At 34.6% G+C, this 22,706-nt stretch overlaps 1 protein-coding gene across 3 annotated transcripts in view; it reads right to left on the bottom strand.

Annotated features, from left to right (window-relative positions):
* Positions 1-3,428: 3,428 nt before the first annotated feature.
* The window catches only part of C1GALT1 (core 1 synthase, glycoprotein-N-acetylgalactosamine 3-beta-galactosyltransferase 1), a 42,368-nt gene continuing 23,090 nt past the window's right edge, over positions 3,429-22,706 (bottom strand). The window contains exons 1-4 of one of the 3 annotated variants that reach the window (XM_045052407.1): positions 18,966-19,202; positions 14,884-15,551; positions 8,063-8,285; positions 3,429-5,856 (exon numbers count right to left, since the gene is read on the bottom strand). In XM_045052407.1, the coding sequence (XP_044908342.1) occupies positions 8,094-8,285; positions 14,884-15,551; positions 18,966-19,185 (1,080 nt within the window). In that variant the 5' untranslated portion in view covers positions 19,186-19,202 and the 3' untranslated portion in view covers positions 3,429-5,856; positions 8,063-8,093. Of the gene's footprint in view, positions 8,286-14,883; positions 15,552-18,965; positions 19,203-22,706 lie in introns of those variants that run through there. The other 2 variants (XM_023250372.2, XM_003982796.6) reach the window with 2 other exon arrangements.

Below are 22,706 nucleotides of genomic sequence, written 5' to 3'. Positions count from 1 at the left end.
TAAGGTGGAAGTCTGAAGAAAAATGGTGTCAAAGGAAATCAACCTACTTTAACTTCTTTAAAAAAAATAATCTCACTGGGGCGCCTGGGTGGCGCAGTCGGTTGAGCATCCGACTTCAGCCAGGTCACAATCTCGCGGTCCGTGAGTTCGAGCCCCGCGTCAGGTTCTGGGCTGATGGCTCAGAGCCTGGAGCCTGTTTCCGATTCTGTGTCTCCCTCTCTCTCTCTGCCCCTCCCCCGTTCATGCTCTGTCTCTCTCTGTCCCAAAAATAAATAAACGTTGAAAAAAAAAAATAATCTCACTGATGTAAATAACTGTGCTTTCCGGTAAATGCTTTGCGTTTTCACAGCTTCTACTTTTGTCATGTATTTCAGTTTTAGTAGTGACAGGAAGTTTGGGTGCAAAGGAGAAAAAAGAAATCCCTTTTAAAGACATCCTGACAAGTGAGTTTCAAATAATTCTATGCGGTGATCTACAGTCAAAGAATAAATTCAGGAAATATGCTGTAAGTTTAGCATTTGTAAAGACTACTGAATTAGTGTGGCACCTAAGTAGCTCAGTCGGTTAAGTGTCTGATTCTTGATTTCGGCTCAGGTCATGATCTCATAGTCAGGAGATTGAGCCCTGCATCAGGCTCTGTACTGAGCCTGGAGCCTGCTTACGATTCTCTCTCTTTCCCCTCTGCTCCTCTCCCCTGCTCACGCATGTGCTCCCTCTCTCTAAAAATTAAAAAAATTAAAAAAAGATTACAGAATTAATAAGATAAATTTCTACTATTTAACGTATAGCAAAAATTCTATTAATATTCTTTAATAAGCACTAATTTACATTATTATGAGGTAATCAATTAGCCCTAAATGAGGTCTTTGTTGATCTTAAATTACTTAACTGCACCCAGCAGTTTTTCATCTACTTTCTAAGTCAGTATATTATAAAGAAGACTGGATCTTCATGTGTTTTAGAACTTCAGACTCAGGTTCAGTTTCACCACTCAGTTCTGCTTCAACTGTTCTGAGTCATTCGACCTTGGAACACCAGTTTTCCTATGGGTAAATTTGAAGATTTAGTGGTCTAAGAGGGTTAAAGACAGTAAGACAATGAGAGAAGATCTAACCTGGTAAAGATTATGAGACTTTCAGATGGGAAAAACCACCAAATACCATGATTACTTAAAGATCTCAGAAATAGGTGGCTACCTGTTTAAGATTAAGAAAATATGTGATTCAATTATTTCCCTTTTTTCCTGCTTCTGTAACCAGGCAAATAGGTTTGTAAAAATTACTTTTCATAAACATTAAATAACTTTTATGTCCTATTATTCTAAGCACAGTTACCTTCACCTCCCTTCAGTAAGAAGAAGATAAATTAAGCAATAATTCTGTATCTTTTCCAGGACTACACCTTTGGAAAACTTAAAATAGGTAGTAGTAAATCTGTATGTATTTAGGTAAATAAAATTCTTCTTGAGTGACTTATCAATTAGCAATACAACTGAATACAATTAATTAGAAAACATGGGGCAACTGAATATATTAAATTGTACAACTCCACTACTAAAGCAATATGAAGCGATGTTTATTTCCTCAGGTTTTCTAAAGTTGGTGAATCCAAATAACGGTGTGCACTAATAAGGAACATACTGGGTGGCAAGTTACTGAAAATTGAGGTAGATAGGCTAGACTCAAGGGCCTTATGAACATCTGCAATCATCTGTTTAAGGAAGAGGTAGGTAAATTTTTATTCATATTGTAAAAGTACTAGACTGATTTAATATCAACAAATAGACCTGAGCTCTGGATAAAATATGCTTAAAACCACAAAGTCTTTGGTCTATTGACTGCATTTCACCAAGCCTTTTCCTATACCCAAAGTGTAATTAAGCAAAGGTGAAAAAATTATTAATTTTTTACATAGTAGGGGCAAAGAACCTAATAAATATAACAAGTATACAAAATGTTTTTCAGATCTCAGCTCAAATATTACCTCCTCAGAATTCTTTATTGACCCCCTTGAGACCCTAACCCAGAAAATTGCTCTATCAAATCACTATTTTCTTTGATTAATACCATTCTCTGAAATATCTTGTTCATTCATCTATTAACTTGTTTGCCTATAGACATATGAGACTAGGAATCCATTCATATTGCTCACCACTGTTTTTCCAGTAGATGCCAGGCATAATTATTTGAATAAATAATTACCTGAATAAATGAATTCCTCAGTGTACACGACAGATCAAAATACACCAAGAGATAGAAAAGTACTCCCCTGTCCCCCACACACACTTACCTGGGTAATAGAGTGTTTCTAATTAAAAAAAAAATATTTTTAATGTTTATTTCTGAGAGAGAGAGAGAGAGAGAGAGAGAGAGAGAGAGAGACAGACAGACAGAGAGACAGACAGAGTGTGAGCTGGGGAAGGGCAGAGAGAGAGGGAGACACAGAATCCGAAGCGGGCTCCAGGCTGTGAGCTGTCAGCACAGCGCCTGATGTGGAGCTCAAACACGAGATCATGAACTGAGCCGAAGTCAGACGCTTAACCAGCTGAGCCACCCAGGTACCCCTCTACTTTTTTTAAGGTTATTATTCAAAATCAGAGGTGGAGTATTTTGTAGCTTTAAAGACAAATATATACTGCAGTAAAAATTACATAAGCCTATGCAAATTAAAGAATTTTGATGGAAAAATAATTTAAATTAATATTTTTGTGGGAATGCAAACTGGTGCAGCCACTCTGGGAAAGAGTATGGAAGTTCCTCAAAAAATGAAAAATAGAACTACCCTACAACCCAGCAATTGCACTACTAGGTATTTATCCAAGGGATACAGGTGTGCTGTTTTGAGGGGCACATGCACCCCAATGTTTATAGCAGCACTATCTATAATAGCCAAAGTATGGAAAGAGCCCAAATGTTCATCGATGGATGAATGGATAAAGAAGATTTAGCATATATATACAATGGAGTATAACTCGGCAATCAAAAAGAATGAAATCTTGCCATATGCAAGTACATGGATGCAACTGGAGGGTTATTATGCTAAGTAAAATTAGTCAGAGAAAGATAAAAATCATGACTTCAGTCCTATGAGGACTTTAGGATACAAAACAGATGAACATAAGGGAAGAGAAGCAAAAATAATATAAAAACAGGGAGGGGGACAAAACATAAGAGACTCTTAAATATGCAAAACAAACAGAGGGTTGCTGGAGGGGTTGTGGGAGGGGGGATGGGCTAAATGGGTAAGGGGCATTAAGGAATCTACTCCTGAAATCATTGTTGTACTATATGCTAACTTGAATATAAATTAAAAAATAAATTATTCAAAAAAAATAAACGAATTCATATTTTTGGTAAAATAACCCCAAAACTACCCCTTAGTCTCTCCCACAACTCTTATATCAGTTAAAAATAATCAGATAAAACAGCTTTAAACATGGTAATTTATTTTATGTGGTTGTTTAAATCCATTGTTTAAAAATGTTCAAAAGGCACTTTAAAAAACATATTTAAAAATACATTTTTCTGACTTGTTAGTGGATCACTTAAAATAAGCAAGTCACCACACGTTTTTAAGCCATTCATGACACTATCACCTTACATAATTTTTAAATTCCAAAACACAAATATTCACTGTGTAATATAACACACTGCTTAGCAGTTAGATTAGTTTCCCTCTAACATATACTTTCTATGGATTATTAATTTGTAGGGCCCTGCAAAGTTATTTAAAATGAATTGATAAAAACTAAAAACTACAGAGGTAAATGGAGGTGAAATAGAGCACTATTTACCTCTGAAACTAGTTTTAGAAATGGTTTTTCTAGAGACAATTTGTAAAATTTCTTACTCTAATCTGTGTTAAAATTGCTATTTCAACTCCAATGTATAAACATAAGTCATATTTTTAAATCGAGAGGTTACATTTAGCATAAAATAAACCACAGGTTGTCCCCCAGATTTCTTAAGAATGTTTCTGTCAGGCCTACAATAAATCAGAGTTTTTTGGTTTGTTTTTGAGAAAAGGGAGTAGAGGGAATGGAATCCACATAACTTTATTTAATAATTGTGTATCTAGAATGTCGAACTGTAGACTTTAGGTAGGGCAAATATCCTGAGAGCCAGTAGGCATTATTCTTGGATTTTTTTAACTTCCAATCTCATAGGGAAATCTGAAGTTAACAGGTATAAAGTTATTAATAAGTGATACAAATTCTAATCACTAATTACAGCCAAATTAACCTTGCAAAGGCAGCATTAAGAGTAGTTAGAAAATGGAAATTAGTTATAAAGGAAATAAAGAGCAACAAATACAAAGAAGAAATTGTCAAAGACAGAATAGTATAATGAGCTAAAAATTTAAAGGAAGAATAAAAGGATAGACTTGATCTAATCAATAAAGTGAAGCATTTTGTTTTTCAAGCCTCAATCTGGTAATATAAATAGTTTGATAGGTTCCCGGAAGTGAAAAATTAATCTCAAGAGACAATTATGAAAATAACCAGTTAACAAATTTAATGCTCAAATGCAATTACTGTATTTCAAAAAATACTAAAAACTGGCCATTTATTTTGAATTTTCTTACAGTAACAAAAATTCCTCTTTCTGAAATTTAAAATATTTGAAAACAAATCTGCTTTGTATCATCTATGAACTTCCCACTTGAAAATATAAGTATACTGTTGTTGGAAAACATAAAGATAGCAAAAGCCTTATGTTTTGAGACCACACTACAACCATTTATCCAAATGATCTTAATTTAAAAGATAGTAAGTCATCATTATGAAATCTGGTTTTATGTGCTCTGTCAAATACTTGGGAGAATTTTTGCTGTATTAGGTCATATAGGACAGTCAAATGGATTCTTAAAAGTGATGAAATTTTGATAGTATGAATTAGCAGAAAAAACATTCTGCATATTATAAAATAGCATTTTGCCACTTCCATTTAAAAGCTTTTACTAACAACTGGAAAAAAATTTTTACTAACAAGTGAGGACACTCACTTAGATATGCTTATTTAATGAACTAGTATGTATTTACTAGTACTTATTAAACTCTTCCTGCCCCCATTGTGAAATTACTAAACTTGGAGAATTACATATTTTCTTGTGGGCCCTGATATTGGTCAGTCTGAAGAAGCTAAAGAATTTTGTCAAAATGAATGATCCAAGGACCCTTTAAATTATCTTTAAAGTCTCTTACGTTTTATATGGTGTGATCTGGGACCACACCAATTTAAAACATGCTTTATCTAAATCTTTGAAAGATACCCTACTTCTGGGGCAATAAATCTGCAGCGCATTCCAATCATTATTTGCATCAGAATTATCAAGGTCTTGGTTCCCAAACTAGCATGAATAAAACTCATTTGGAGGGCTTTACACAGCTGCTAGCCTCCACCTCTGGAGTTTCTGATTTAGGTCTGGGGTGGGCCCAGAGGGGCTGAATTTCCAAGTTCCCAGATGATGCAAATACTGCTACCTAGGGCCAACACTTTGAGAACCAGTGACCAAGAGAATATGGCAATAATGCATATTAATGGGCCCCATGCTAGAATCAGAATTTCTGGGATTGGGGTTTGGAAATCTGCATTTTAACAAGCTCCCAGGCAAGAAGAGTGTAAGACCACAATTTGAAAGCCACTCTGACAACTGGGCTGGTTAATCTATTACTGGCTGATGTATCAGATCACTCATGTTAATAAGTAAAAATGGAAATAATGTTAAATGACTAACCTCAAGGCTGATATGGCATGATGAACACACAGGCTTTGAGCATAAGTCCTAGCTCTGTTACTTGCTAGCTTAGTGACAGTGGAAAAGTTACTTTAATTTTCTGAGCCTCAGTTTTCTCATCTATAATACAGGAAGAACAATCAATTTGTGAAGATTAACACTAATATACACAGAATATCTAAGCATACTATATGGCATACAATAGGCATTAGATAAAACTAGCTATTACTTGTTACAAGAAATGTATGAAATATTTCAATATATTTGATTAAAGCAGATTTTTCATTCATTTAGAACAAATATTTACACTCTAAGGTAACAGAATAATAATAAAACCTTATACTTATTGCTCCATAGTCTGGGCCAGACAAGCGTTCTAAAAGTTGTACATATATTCACTCATTTAATCCTCATAAAAATCCTGTGAGGTAGGTAGTATTACTGTCCCTAATTTAAGGATGAGGAAATTGAGGCACAGAGAAATGAAGTAAATTGTTTAATGTTACAAAACTAGGAAGTGATAGAGCAGGAATTTAAACCCAGGAGGTCTGACTAGACCCCAGGATTCATCACAATGTTAATTTCGCATGAGTAAATGTTAAGGTTTTTAGAAAGTAACATATATGGACTGCAAATAAATTCATATCCATACCAACGTGAAGAGTTGTTTAGACAACAGAATGAATGACTTGAAATTTTGGCAGATGATATTGCTGTGAAAACCACAAAAAACAATTTAAAGTAAAAACTGGTGTGAATTTTCACTCTGTGGACAGAGTAATCCATAATAACCACTAGTTGCTACTAAGATGAACATCCTCTCAAATACCATCCAAAGAGATGATTTTGACATGTTTTGGCACAATAAATATAAACTCTTTAGCTAAGCAGCAGAGTCAATGGCATGACAGCCATGTGAAATTTGCAACATTTAAGATAATCTTATAGTCTGCAAAATATTCTGTTATGATATACTTTTCTTTCCTTCCAGAAATTCTTTAAATAGTCACTAAAGTTAGAATGAAAATTTATGAATGTATTTTTGAAGACAGTATTAAATGTGTATTCTGCTGTTAGAATTATCCATTGGCAAAAAAAAAATAAATTAAAAAAAAATCCCAAAATATTAAGTCTGCATCAAAATTCAGGCTGTTATTCATGAATTAAGTATTTGGTCTTTTAGTATCTGACATATTTCAGTTTGTTTAAGCACTCTGTTTTTCTAATGTTTTTAATTAACTCTGGTCAAAATATTACATTCAAATTATTTTGCCAGTGTAACCAAAAGCCACCTCAGAGCCTAAAAATGAATGTCTAAACTCTTCTTTAAACAAGTTATGAAAGGCACAAACAAATTTTCATCTCTCAACAGGATGATAATGAAAGGAACTATAATTACATAGCTGGAATGAGTTTTAAATAATCAATTAAAAATGTCACTTAGTAATTCCTGAGAGTGGCACTTATCTAAGAAAAGCATCCTCAAATAGCATTAAATTTACTATTTATTAGTTACCCATGATTAACAATGGGTAAATTTGGGAACAAAATATTTTAAAATGCATATTTATAGAATGCTATTAATGCTTTGAGTAAATAAATATTAATAATTAAAATTGTATTCAAGAATAAACATATTTAGAAAAGAGACAACAGGGACTCAGTAAAACATAAACTACTAATTAGAACCAAGTATATAATACAGTCAAGGCCCATATAATTTCAAAATGTGGTTTTATTAGTGCACTTTAGGACAAGTGCCATTCTTACTTTACCTCGTCTGGAAGAAATACTGCCAATTATAATCACAGGAAATTTTTCATTAGACAAAAACTGCGTGTGTGTGTGTGTGTGTGTGTGTGTGTTGGGGGGGTTGGTTCATTTATATCATGCTGCAAATATAAACTCATGTCTTGAGTTTATAAATAACATTAAGCAACAATATTTCCTTCTAAACTTTTCTTTAAGGCAGACCTTTAGCATCGTGTGTGTTTTACTAATATGTGCAGTATAGTTTTAGAAAATTTAAACGTTCTAGTTTCTCAGTGAAAATAATACATGTGGTCGAGAACAGACAACAAAAATCTTGTTTCTAGTCCTTCTGCCTGGCCACCATTTTAAAAACACAAGTTTTTTCATATATATATATTACTGTATCAAAACACATTTTAACAGATTTCACAGCTCACTTAAAGCTTCAGTTTACAGTCATTTGTATGAAAGATTTCTAATATGGAATGTTCACTTCAAAAGAATTCCTCACTGGGACTCCAGTGTTCTGTATCAGATATGCAGAAGTTCTTCAGTGCAATGCTAGACAGTTTACCTCTTCATTTATGTTTTTCTTTCAAGAGTTCTCATTTTACTTTTGGATCTTCATTTTTGTATGCTCGACTTCTTTCTTTTAGTATATTCTCAGGTAAGGCAGGTTGATATCTATATAAATAACCATACGGACGAAGATGATAAACGAGGTATTCTAACTCATACATAGTTGTAGGATCAACATAGTGAAAAGAAACTGCAAGATCAGAACAGCAACCAGGACCCTAAAAAAGTAATGGAAACAGGCATTATTACTAAACAGTACACAGTTAATATACAATATTAACATATTCATTGAGGAAATATTAATTTTAACAGAATCCAAGCATTAAAGCTAGAAAGGTAAAGCAGAGACATCCAATTTATTAGACCTGTAGAAGAAACCAAGAATTTTTAGAGTTCTTAATGATTTAAAACTAAACATGAAAACTGCTAAAATATGTCTAACTGAAATAATATTCTCTTAGAATCTATAGTGCTTTTGCAGAAAAGAATCTTAAGACTTCCTCAAATGAAAGAGGCAGCTCTATAAAGAATGAAGCTCTATTTCTGAGTTTTGTTTTTTCTTCATAATGTTCTCACTATGAATTTTTGCTTGGCTCAACCTCAGAAAAACATCTTTGGAGAATTTCAGTGACTACAAAGCCTTGCCCATTATGTGTCTGCAACTTAATACTTCATCTGCACATCAACCCAAACAGTACAGTATTTAAGAGGAAGTGCTGAGTCAAATCTAAGTTTGAATCCAAATTTTGTCTACTAGTGTCAAATTCTGCCTATTGGTGTATGACCTTGGGCAAGTTAATTAATCTCTCTATAAGCTTCAATTTCTTCATCTGCAAAAGATAGTTACTTAAAGGAGATAATGTTTGTAAAATGCTTGGGACCAGCTTAGCTTGTAGTAAATGCTCAATAAATGTTGACATTATTGATAGAATAATCACATTTAGGTGGTCCTAGTAAGTAGATCATAAACATTTGCTCAGACATATAACTCCGATTGATTCCTAACAGAGTTGGTATGAGAACAGGTTTAAAAAAGATAAAAACATGACAATAATAAAAAAAATACAACAAAGAAACAGGAAAAAAAAAAAAAGCAAGAACATAACACAGAAAAAAACACAAAACTGACCCCAGAACTAAACAGTCATAAGGTTATTTTGGGGTTAAAACTGGTATCTACAGAATGTTTCACCCAGCTCACACTCTAATGTCTTTGCAAGGACCAAGAAGTAAGATATTCTGGCAAGTTCTCAGTGAAGATTCATACTGAACATTTAATAATTCATGTTTGAATTCACTTACTGCATGCTTACAATGCAGTAAAAATTATCAAGGAATTGTCCACTATATTTTCTCTGGCCTTCTCTCTGAACTTTCCTTTGAAACAAACACGGGATATGTGAGGTTTCTGGACAATCACATAGACACTGGAAAATTGTTTGGTGCCTACTTCTTACACCTTGAAGGCAATGTAAGGATAGGAACAAATCTGAAAAGTAAGTAGGTAAGTGAACTTGTGATCATCAAACCATCTCTGCCCAATAGATGTATGTGAACCACATAATGCAGTTTAAAATCTGGTAGCCATATTTAAAAAGTAAAAAAGTGAGGGGTGCCTGGGTGGCTCAGTCAGTTGAGCATCCAACTCTTGATTTTGGCTCAGGTCATGATCCCAGGGTTGTGGGATTGAGCCCCACGCCGGGCTCTGCGCAGAATTTGAAGCCTGCTTAAGATTCTCCCCACTCCCCTCCCCCGCACCTCTCCCTTACATGCTCTCTAAAATTAAAAGTTTTTAATTAAAAAAAAGTAAAAAAGTGAAATTAATTTGAATATATTTTAACTGAATAAATCCATATTATTCTTTTTTCAATATGCAATCAATATTTTAAAATTATTAAATCATTCTTTTATTTGTGCTGAGTCCTTGAAATCAGGTAGGAATTTTATTATACTGACAGCACATCTCAATTTGGACTAGCCATATTTCAAATACTCAACAGTCATACCTGGCTAGTGACTACTATACTGGCCAGTGCATATTAAACTAAAAGACTAAATTAATAGCAATTAATTTTAAATTGCTGATGCTTTCTGACAGCAATTTTATGTGACCCTGAAATACTGCAATAATATTTTTGATAATATTTACTGCATTAATTATGTTTTACTCTATTGCATTATTGTTTTTTTGCTAGATGGCCAGGATACTGTTATTAAGATTTATAAGCAATAAGGTGATAAAAGAAAACAGCTATAACTATTAGAAACAAAATAGTTCTTTGCATATAATTATGGTCCCTACCAAAATTCAAGAGAATCAAGTAAAAAATCATCAGAAATAGAAAATCCAGAACAAAGCCAGACTTTAAAGATACTTTCAAGAAATAACAGCTTTCATATATACCATTCAAAAAGTTTTTAAGAAGAGCCCAGGTAGAGTAGTAACAAAAACATTAAAAACAAAGGGAGAGGGCTCCTGGGCAGCTCAGTTGGTTAAGTGTCCAACTGTTGATACTGGCTCAGGTCATGATCTCATGGTTCATGAACTCAAGCCCTTAGTTGGGCTCTGTGCTGACAGTGCGGAGCTTGCTTGGAGTTCTCTCTCTCTCTCTACCCCTCCCCCCTGCTCACTCTCTAAAGAAATAAACATTTAAAATTAAAAACATAGGGAGATACTTAAGAAGAAATAAAATCTGGAGAAAATATAAAGCTTTACTAAAGGACCGAAAATAAAATTTTAAATCCCAGGCAAAGACATCCATTGTCCCTAAATGAATAAATTAATGCATAAGGATAAAGGCACAGTATTACCAAAACAATCTGAGAGATATATAAAGCACAGGGATATACAATCTTAGATTAATAACTTCAAAATCTGTAAAGTTACAAGGTTCAAAACAATATGGTGCTTAGGCAAAACCAAATAGGACAGTGGAACAGAACTGAAATACCAGACACCAATTCTACTGTAAGTAACACTACAGTATACAACACAGGAGATATCTTAAATCAGCAATGAAAATAAGACAGTTAAAAAATGGTACTGGAAAAGGGGCACCTGGGTGGGCCAGTCGGTTAAGCATCCGACTTTGGCTCAGGTCATGATCTAGCAGTCTGTGAGTTTGAGCCCCGCATCCGGTTCTGTGCTGATAGCTCAGAGCCTAGAGCCTGGTTCAGATTCTGTGTCTCCCTCTCTCTCTCTCTGCCCCTCCCCCACTCACACTTTCTCTCTCTTTCAAAAATAAATAAACATTAAAAAATGTTTTTAAAAAATGGTATGGGAACAATCAGTTAACAACTTGGAAAAATCAGGAGCTCTCTACCTTAACCATGTATCAGTAAGTTTCAGATGATACACTTAATGCAAATAGAACTGAAGAAGAGAATAAATTGTTATTTGATCATTTCTGACCTACAAAAAAGGCAATTTCACACACAGGGATATATACATGTGTGTGTGTGTGTGTGTGTGTGTGTGTCTGTTTACACATTTTTTAAATCCACTATATTAAGACTGATTACACATTCTCTGGTGAAGGCGATTTCTAGGAAACAGACTTTAGTCCGAGGAACTTACTTCTAGGGAAGTGAGAAGGTGGTGGGAGAAGGGAATTGCGTGAAGAACACGTTCTAAACAACCAACTTAAGAACGTAACTCTTTGATCAACTGTAATATCTCACACACTGACTTACTAAAATAAAAATTTTCCACAATGTGTTTCTAGTGATTACTACAAAGAAAAAGTATATGTATGAGATTTAGGTTAACTTTGAAAATCGTAATTCACTTAGGGAGAAGAAAATTTGTTAAACCATGGGTGAGTAATAACAGAAGTTTGATTTCACATTGTGTGTATGTAACTTCCTGGGAGAGAAGAGGCACGACTAGGAAGTTGGGTCAATTTTGGTACTTCCAAGTCTTTTACGTAACTGAATAAATTTTTATAGAAAACATAAATTTTGCATCCATTTTAAAAACAACTACAATTTAAATAAAAGATGTATCATAGAAATATTTATTTTGTTCATATAAAGTATATTGTTAGGTATACCCTATTTGTAGGTGGGAATTGTGGGTAGCACTCTTAAAGGGAAAGAAGGATATTTTACTGGTTACAACATATAACAATTAGGACGTCCCTTTACTGTTACTGTATGTGTAACCAATATGAGACACTCTTAGTAAAATCTTATATGCATTTAGGTGTTTTTGTTATATGCATTTGTAATGTTTTTAAGTTTGGATGGGAAGGAGGACAGAAGAAGGGAAGAGATCAAGTAATCTTGGAATGGTCAGATTATGCTAAGAAAAGTTTACATCAAAAAAGCACGCAAGCACTCACTAGAACAAAATAAAAATAGACTATCAAAAAGCAGACCGGGAATACATCTGTTTTATAGTCTAGGAAATTGCTGCATCTAAAATAGCAATAAAGTGCTAGCATAAGGTTTCAAACAGCCTCAATACATAGAAATGAACTTTTTAAAAAATAATTTATTTTCTTAAGTTTATTTTGAGAGAGAGAGAAAGAGAACAAGTGGGGGAGGGGCAGACAGAGAGGGGGACAGACGATCTTAAGTGGGCTCTGTACTGACAGCACAGAATCCAATGTCGGGCTTGAACCCACAAACTGTGAGATCATGATCTAAGCCGAAGTCAGAAGCTTAACTGACTGAGCCACCCAGGCACCCCAGAATCAAACTTTAAACTGTTTGTTTATTAAAGTGGAATTTCATCCCAACAACAGAGTGTTTATTTTAACATTCCTCAGCTCTTCCCTTTGGGGCACATATCCCATTAATCATGGAGGGGAGCTCATGATGGAAATTACAAGTTTTAGAATCAGAGTGGTTTGCAGTATTGCCTAGACTATCAGGAAGGACAGATTACTTGACTTTCTGGAGTCTCAGTTTTGTCACCTATTAAATGCAGAATTACTGTAAGGAATAGCTAGTGTTACTGTAAGGAATAGTTATTGTTACTGTAAGGAATAGCTATTAAGTACCAAGAACAGACTGGTGGTTGACATCGGAAGCAGTAGTGATTTGCTTCTAAGTTTTCAAAGCTGATTACCCAAAGACTGGTTCAGTTGTTCTAGGTCAAGATTTCTTAACCTCTGTGTTACTGACATTTTACACCAGATAATTCTTTATTGTGGGGAGCTGTCCTATGCATTGTGAGATGTTTAGCATCTAGTGGGTTTACAATCTTGTGGGTTTCTACCCACTAGATGCCAGTGCAGCCTCCCAACTAACAACAAAAAATGTCTCCAGACTTTGCCAAATGTCCTCTGGGAGGCAAAAAAGCCCACAGTTGAGAACCACTGTCCTAGATAATGATTTGAAAAAACTGGCTTGTGAAGCTGAGAATGCTAGCATGAGGTGTATTATTTGTATCTTAGGGCCAGAGAGTACTAATGACTTACCTACATGCATTATTAATCAATAACAGATATGAACCGAAAAAATGGCTAGGTTTGTGATTCCTGGTCTCCTTCAGTCATTCACTGCTGCAATGTTCCTAACAGTGAAAACGTGGAAACAAATTTCTAAATGTTTACCAGCAGGCGAATGGATTAATTACCACATACTCCATACCTTAGATTACACAGCAGCCTAAATTAATGAAGCACATACAGGTATTAATGTTGATGAATTTTAATGTTGTATGAAAAGAGCAAATGTTCAAGGATTTTTATGGAATAATTCCATTTGTTTAAAAACCTACAAAACAATACTATATATTATTTATGGATACATAAATATGTAGGAAAAAAGATACAACCATGCATGGTAATGACAAACATTAAATTCATGATAGTGGTTAACACTGAGGAAGGAGATAAGAAAACTGGACTAGGGAGGGTACACAGGCCTCAACTGTATCTATATCCTTTTTTGTTCTAAAAAAGGAAGCAAATGTGGCAAAAGATTAATATTTGGTAAAGCTAGTTAGTGGGTACAAAATATTAATTCTTCTCAAACATTTAGCTGTACATCTGAGATATCTAATAAAATAATGTATTTTAAATAAAATTCTCTAAGATGCCAAATGAGAGCTAAGGCTTATTAAGTGCTTACTGTGTGACAGGCATACACTGTAATTACAATTGAGTGAGACAGGTAGATCAGGTCCATTTTCCAAATGAGGCAACTCAGGCTCAGAACTTGGGAAAATTCTGTCCATCCAAAGTCATTCAACTATTAAGTGGGAGAAGATTTCAACCTAGGTCTTTCTGAACCTCAAAAGTCTTTTCATGCACCATTCCTGAAACCTTGAAGGCTCTTTACCCAGATCTTCACACAGCCTGCTCTCTAACCTCCCTCAGATTTCTTTTCAAAAGTCACCCCTTAGAGACACCTCTCATAATCACCCAAACTAGCATACCCCATGACACTCTGGGTCACTCTCTATCCCCTTACCTGGCTTTACTTTACTTCAGGGCACTTATCACTACCTAATATCATATTTTATCTTTACTAGTCTGCCTGTTTATTGTATGTCTCTGCATCCAGAATGTAAGATTCATAATACACTGTTATGTTATAAGGTTCACGAGAACTGGAACTTGACCATATTTACCGCTATATTTTTAGTCCCTGACATATAATAGCACCAATATTTATTGAATTACTATTGCTGGCATTCATATTCTCAGCTATTTTATTATACGTCGCCACTCTATATAAAAAGAGTAACGGAGATTCTTAGTTATTGGTACCAAAGAAACACATTATTTGCTAGGTTTTTTTTTTTTTTTAAGTAAATAAAAGTCAGTCTAAGTATTTATACAGTAATAAAATTTCTAAACTTACCTCTACAGGAGGATAATAGTTGTAATTCCAGTACCAAAAGGTTCTAGGTAGATACCCCTTGATTAAGTGGTGTTCTGGCACAAAGGGATGAAAAGTTTCTTTTCCAGTGGTATCTCTGGAATCTCCCGCTTCTACATTTATAATTTCCATGCATCTCCCCAGTGCTAAGTCTTCAATGGAGGAACTATGTGTACATTTGTCTGTTTTAAATGCATCAACAAATCTTTTCAAGGCTTCTTTGCTCAGTACATATCCTGCTCCTCCACTCATGTAGCCCTGCTTTACATAGGGCTTAAATCTTCTGCCAAAGTAAATGGGTTCTTCAGGGTTGTATTTTGAGAGAAGCCATCTCAAATTATCTAGTATAACATATGTATCATCATCTGCTTTCATAAACCAATCAGCATCTTCTAAATAATGATCATGAACATACTGAAAAGCTTTAATTGTTTTCCAGTATAGTTGATCTCTGCCTTCTCTGGTTTTTAGTCCCACAGCAGGGAAGTCTTTATTTTCTTCTGAACTCATAAACAACACTTTATTACAACGCTGGGCCCATGTAGCTTTGACGTGTTTGGCCTTTTTCTCTAGATTTTGAGGCCCTGTCATAACCCAGCAAAGAATTTTAACCTTCTGATAGAGGTTTTCAGCGATGTCTGTGTTCTCATCTATTAAACAAAAAATTTTTAGAGTTATAGCTACATAGGTGTAAAAATGCAAATAAATTATATTGAAGAAAACGTTTTCTTACGCAATTTCAAAGGCCCCCTTCTATTTACCTTTCTAGCATTAGTAATTTAGCTGAAAGAAAGCAAAACTCAACCTAATATGAATTGACATTCTGATTTATTGGTATCATGTCAGTCTTGTCCAGGAGATTCATTGGCGTTAATAAGAACTGCCACTATGACTTAGATTCTTACTATTTGAACTGTGGTTTATTGACCAAACAGCATTAGCATCATCTGGGAGTTAGAAATGCAGAATCTCAGGCCCCACCCCAGATCTACTGAATCTGAATCTGCACTTTAATCTCCAAGTTCTCTCAGAGACTTGTATACATATAAAGCACAGTCTTAGTCTCTGTTTTTCACTTCATTTTACAAAGAAAGCTTCTACTGGTTCACAACAGAACACTGAAGGAATTTCTCACTGCTCTGAATAAGCTTCTAAAAGACAGGAAAGACATGCTACTGAAGTAGCAGTTCATTTTGGAGTCCACAAGAGTTCACTGTTAGGAATTTATACAAGTACCCTGACGTGACTTTAAAAAAGGCTTTCATGACCATCTCAGTTTGAAGAAACAGGGTTAATAGAGAGTTGAGATTACTTCTCATAGTACCATATTTCATTCCAAAATGCAAATTCATCAGTCAGAAACAGAATAGAGTATCAGTAGTATTTCCAAGACTATCTAGAGCAATGTTTTTCAAAGTACTCCTTTGTAAAGAAATAGGGAGCTTATGCCAGAATATAAAGCAACACATTACTTCTTTCATCAAGGAAGTCCTGCTATACCCCACAAAAAGTCCACCTAACTAAAAAGCGAGCTTAACTGAGTTACATCCTGATACAAACTCCTTATCTGGATGCAGACTGGTAACAGATAATTCACACTGTCAGGCCAGGACCACATTCTGAGTATTAATGGTTTAAAGTAAGACTCTAATTTTAAGATTCTATACCAGTGCTTGGTGAAGGATCAATTTTTATTTGAATAGTTAAAGACCTATACTTTCATAAACATGCTAAAAAATGAATTAGTAGAAAAAAAAACTAAAAAAGATATTGCAAAGTGTAAGTACTAATTCTTATAGTTTAGACAAAAACTACTCTGTTAAATTACCATGAAAGCTTCCAACTATTTAATCCCAATTTCAATACTTATGTGGTTGTGGACCAGCATGGACCTGCAAAACCATAGTTTTTTGTGGTAATAATACAGGCAGAATCCTGAGGAAGCATGTCCTTAAAGGTAAGGCCAACCAGTGAGTTACAAAAGCTCAGTCCTGTGAAAAATTAACAACTGGAGGCATAAATTTCTACTTAACTAATTGAGAGGGAATACAACATTGGGCAAGATTGGGCATGCATTGAAAATATTCTCTTGTCCCTCTGAATATCGATAATTCACAATTCAAAAACAAACAAAATCACCCTATTTTCAGACAGCATTCATATTTCATTGGGACTTGAGGGTCCCAAACTCCTGGCTATAGATAAACAAAATACTGGATGAACAGGGAAACTGGTAGATGCAGGACTTTCTAATGTTTCACTTTGAGCAAGACAACCTTCTCCTCACTGCTGGGATTTGGTAGAAATATTCTTTCTCATTTTTTAGTTATTCATTTATTAATTACTTTGTTGTAGGCATGTGCTCGCACAGGAGATGAAAAGATGAGTAAGACATACGGCCTACTACAGAAAATTCACAATCTGGCAGGAGACCTTGGCATGCAAGCCAGTATGTGACACACACTAACAGCGATGCTATAGTAGAGCTCTGTACAGAGCTCTGTTCAATGTGCTGAGGAATAAGACAGCTGTGGCTGATAAATCCTATAGAATAGTGGAATGGGAACTTGGCCAGAACAGAGAAGAAGGGGAGATAAAGCAAAATCAGGAAACAGATGATGCAGAAAATAGGTCTTTAAATGAGTAGAAGCTCACCATAAGAAAAGACAAGAGGTAGAGTGAAGTTTGGTTGATGTAGGTATCTGGGTACAACTGAAGGTCTGTACTAGGAGAAATGAATGGAGAGAAGAAATCTGAAAAATGGTAAAGAAGTAGAATGTTAGAACTTACGGAAAATGGGATTGATTGGTAAGTGAAAGAAGACATCTACCATGACTTCATAGTTTCTAGCTTAGACAGATGTGGACCATCGAGCAGGACAAGTAGGTACCTAATATATGTGCCTGCAGTGACCTGATACAGCCTACTAGTAGAAAAGGCATGGCTCCAACTGATCCTTCGACAATCTGGAGCAATGCTCATTGCTCTATGATGGTGATTAACTGCTCTATGATAAGAACACAGAGCACCTACTCAGAGCTGAATCAGAGTTGTATAAACATTTACACAATATGACATAATTTGTAACAGTATACATGTGCTTGCTAGTTCATAATAACTCAACCAGGATGTGGTATTTCATCCCTCAGCTTCTGCCTGAGAGGTAGGAAAGAAATATCTTATTGCCAAAAAGATACAAGAAATAATTCTTAACTGGGGGACCCTCTGCATCCCAGGATTCCAATTGTTTTCAAGCTGCTGTATTCTTTTTTGTCAAATAAATCACACTTGCAGAGATCTTTGAATTCTGTTAATGTCTTTTCAGTGTTAGGAACTGGGCTAAGACAAAGACAGTAAAGAATAGATGGGAACTAAAATTATAGGAATTGATGATATCACACAAGAAAAGAAACAGCCAAAGGACAGAAACGTGGGGAAAACCAACACTTAAAGGGGCACCAGAGGACACAATTGAGAACATCCTGTTAGAAGCAGGTGACCAGGAGAAAATGAAGTCATTATAACACATCCTTAGTTCTTTCCTCCTCTTAAGTTTTTATGCCTCTTAAAAGGTGAAAAGATTAGTTATTTTAGCTACTGATAAAAATATAAATTGAAAAAATATATATAAATTGAGATTTATATATATCTCTTTAATTTCTATAAGACAAGACTAAGTAAAAACTAAGACTAAAATCAGATAATAGCAAAAACGAAAGACACAGATAGAAACCATGATAACAAAATTAGGCTAAATGAATATTTTCAAAAACAAATCTAATCTGAAAGTTCTGCCTTTCCCCAAATTACAGTTTCTGAACTATCTCTACTTAAAAATGAATTCAAAATTAATACTGTACTCCCTAAATAAATCTGGGTTTTAGCAACTTCCTTCTGCTGAGGCAAACCAAGAATTGTCATTAAATATCAGGAATTAAGCTCACTTTTATCAAAAGATATTGTATGTAACAAAATTCAAATAAATTGCCTTTTCCAAGTCTCACAACACTTACACAGACTGAAAACTACTATTTGTGTTTACTCCTTAATAAAGCAAACCATACCTTTATGTTGGCTAGAATCTGCATTGAAGTTCATCTGTCCTTCTAGATGATTCTGTCCATTATCATCTGAATGCCTAGCATGAGGATCATTATGAAGAATATTAGGCTGGGTATCACCCTGTTCTCCCAGTAAAATACTAAATAACTGAGAACATAAAACAAATCCAATTGCAGATCCACAAAGGAAGGTTAAAAAATTCAGCCAAGATTTAGAGGCCATTTCCCGAAAGTTTATTTCTGTAAGAAAAAAATTAGCAAGATGTTATAAATTATAAAGCATACATACTATGAGGAAAAAACTTGATTAACTTTTAGCCATATGGGAAAATTAATTCCTTCCATATAGGAGAACATTTCTAAGAATATTTAACTTTTATCTCTTTATTTGCTGCTAAAACACACATTATGGACAATTCAATAAAATAGATGAGTAGTAGCTTAGAGAATCATTGTTAGAGTGGAACATGGGTAAATAGGTCAGTATTTGCACATAGAATTTCCTGTTCCTCCCAACTAGAATCCTTTGTGAACCCAAGCCTGCTTGCCACACTCTTCTTCTTTGCTGTCGAAATAGTTAAATTTATCTTTTTTTTCTCTTTTGGTAGTTCATATTACGTGGTATACATTATAGATATTATATAAAAAAATATATATAATATGACACAACATAATATCTCACAAATATTACTATTATTGAAACAAATGGTAAAACTTGTATAAAAATTGTGGGGAGGACACAGAGATTGTGTTCTAAAATCCTATTGTTGTCCAGAAGTAGTAGAAGTATTAATGTTAGATTTTAAAAGACTACGGATGTATAAAGTAATTACTAGTATAATCATTAAAAAAAAATACATAACTAAAACAGAAAAACTGAAATATAAAGTAATAATCAAATATAAGGAAAAAAGAGAAGTGGATAAAGAACAGATGAAATAAACAGAAAAAAATAGTATTATGACTGATTTTAATGTAAATATATCACCAATGACATTAATGTAAAAAGACTGAAAACTCTAATTAAAAGATAAAGATAGCCAGCCAGACTAGAGAAAGAAAATAAACCCATCTATATGCTGCTTATAAGAGACACACATTAAATATATTCAGAAAGAGCAAAAGGATGGAAAAAGATGTATCATTCAAACACTTACAAAAAGAAAGTGTGCTAATATCAAAATAAAAGTAGTAGCTACATAGTTATCTTTGAGATATTCACCAAGCTGTACATTTTTGATTTACACATTTTTCTATATTGGGGCGCCTGGGTGGCTCAGTCAGTTAGGCGTCCGACTTCGGCTCTGGTCATGATCTAGCAGTTTGTGAGTTCGAGCCCCACATCGGGCTCTGTGCTGACAGCTCAGGGCCTGGAGCCTGCTTGGGATTGTGTGTCTCCCTCTCTCTCTCTGCCCCTCCCCTACTCATGCTCTGTCTCTGTCTCAGAAATAAATAAAAAACATTATAAAAAAAAATTTACACATTCTTCTATATTAACATTTACTTTAGTAAAAAACTTATATAAAAAATAGCTCAAATAACCTTTTACTTTATTCCTTTTAATACATATTTAATATACATATATTCAACACAAAAGTATTCACACTCAAATCTATAAGTAAAATTGTCAAGCCATGGAGCTATACCATGCTTATCTTATGTCTCATATTACAGGTCCTCTCTAGAATAATAATTCAAATTTGAGAAGGATGATTCCAAGGGGAAAGCAGAAGATAAAGGAAAGACAGTGTGAGCAAAGTTGTTCACTAATCCTTGAGATGTAAATTACCCATATGAAACTGGCAGGCACTTGTTTGTTTATTTTATTGTGTTTATTTTTTAATTTTATTTTAATTTACATCCAAATTAGTGAGCATATAGTGCAACAATGATTTCAAGAGTAGATTCCTTAATGCCCTTTACCCATTTAGCCCATCCCCCTCCCACAACCCCTCCAGCAACCCTCTGTTTGTTCTCCATATTTAAGTGTCTCTTATGTTTTGTCTCTCTCCCTGTTTTATATTATTTGTGCTTCCCTTCCCTTATGTTCATCTGGCAGGCACTTGTTTACTTACTTCCTTTGTTCTACCTTAACTGCATTCTTAAATTCAGAAAGGTAGACCTTCCTGGATGAAGAGTATATATGTCCCACTCAACTTCCCTACCCAATTTCCCAGAGGAAAAGCAGAAATAAGTTTATCCAATCTTGTTGCTATTTTTCCTGAGAGGGAGTCTCAAATTCTTTCTTGCTATTGTCCTCTTTTCCCCATTTAGATTGGTCTTTAGTGAAATCCTTACACCCAAAAGGTATAATCCACAATCCCAGGGAAAATATCCCTCTTGGTTTAAATGATTCTTTTGAAATTCTAAAAACCTCAAGATTATTTGCAAATGATATATCCGATAAAGGGTTACTATCTGAAATACAGAAACAACTTATAACTCAACACCAAAACATCCCGAGTAATCTGATTAAAAACAGGCAGAGGACCTGAACAGATATTTTTCCAAAGAAGACATACAAATAGCCAATAGACACATGAAAAGATGCTAAATATCACTAATCATCAGGGAAATGCAAATCAAAACTACAATGAAATATCACCTCACACCTGTCAGAATGGCCAGAAACACAAGTTTTGGCAAAGATGTGAAGAAAAAGGAAGCCTTGTACACTGTTGATACAGCCACTGTGGAAAACAGTATGGAGATTCCTCAAGGAATTTAAAAATAGAATTACCGTATGATTCAGTAATTTCAGTACTGGATATTTATCCAAAGAAAATTAAAAAAACACTAATACAAAAAGATATATGCACCCCTATGCTTACTGCAGCATTATTTATAATACCCAAGATATAAAAACAATCCAAGTGTCCATCCATAGATGAATGGATAAAGAAGATGGGTGATACACACACACACACACACACACACACACACACACACACACACACACACACACTGGAATATTCCTCAGCCATAAAAAAGAATGAGATCTTTCCATCTGCAATAACATGGGTGGATCTAGAGGGTATAACGCTAAATGAAGTCAGGAAAGACAAATACCATATCATTTCACGCATATGTATAATTTAAGAAACAAAACAAGCAGAGAGAAAAAGAGATAAAAACCAGTCTTAAATACACAAAACTGGTGGTTGGCAGAGAGGAGGTGGGTAGGGGATGGGTAAATTGATAAAGGGATTAAGAGTGCATTTACTGTGATGAGCACTAATGTACAGAACTGCTGAGTCATTATACAAGGGGGGGGGGGGAGCCAAAGAGAACTACTCAAGAATCTCGAAATCTCCCTTTAGTAAGAGCATACATTATCAAGACTTTACCAACAAAGTAATTTGAAAGTACCATGAACTGCAAACACAAAGCCAAGAGAAGTGAATGAAAGGTATCCTATATATTTTTTATGGTAAATATAAAAAGATTGTCAGAGTAAGACTGAAGCAATAAACCTGAAGGAAAGCTATTAAGGTAACATTAGCAGACACTGAATCATTTAGGAGCCACACTGTAAGCAATTTACACCACATCTTCTAATTCTCTGACACTTTGCCTTCTAGCACACTGGTTTTGATTTTGTTTTTGTACTGGTTGTGACTTTCCTCACTATATACTAGATATAATCACTTCACAGTCTCAGAAGGACACAGCCCAATTGAATTTTGCACTGCTGTAGTCTTACTACTCCTGGTATTAGAGGAGAAAGCAACAGTCACAGTGGTG

Source organism: Felis catus, chromosome A2 (genome assembly GCF_018350175.1).
Source record: "Felis catus isolate Fca126 chromosome A2, F.catus_Fca126_mat1.0, whole genome shotgun sequence".
NCBI classification, from domain to species: Eukaryota; Metazoa; Chordata; class Mammalia; order Carnivora; family Felidae; genus Felis; species Felis catus.
The sequence above is the reverse complement of the archived record's forward strand: the minus strand, read 5'-3'. Positions and strand labels throughout refer to the sequence as shown.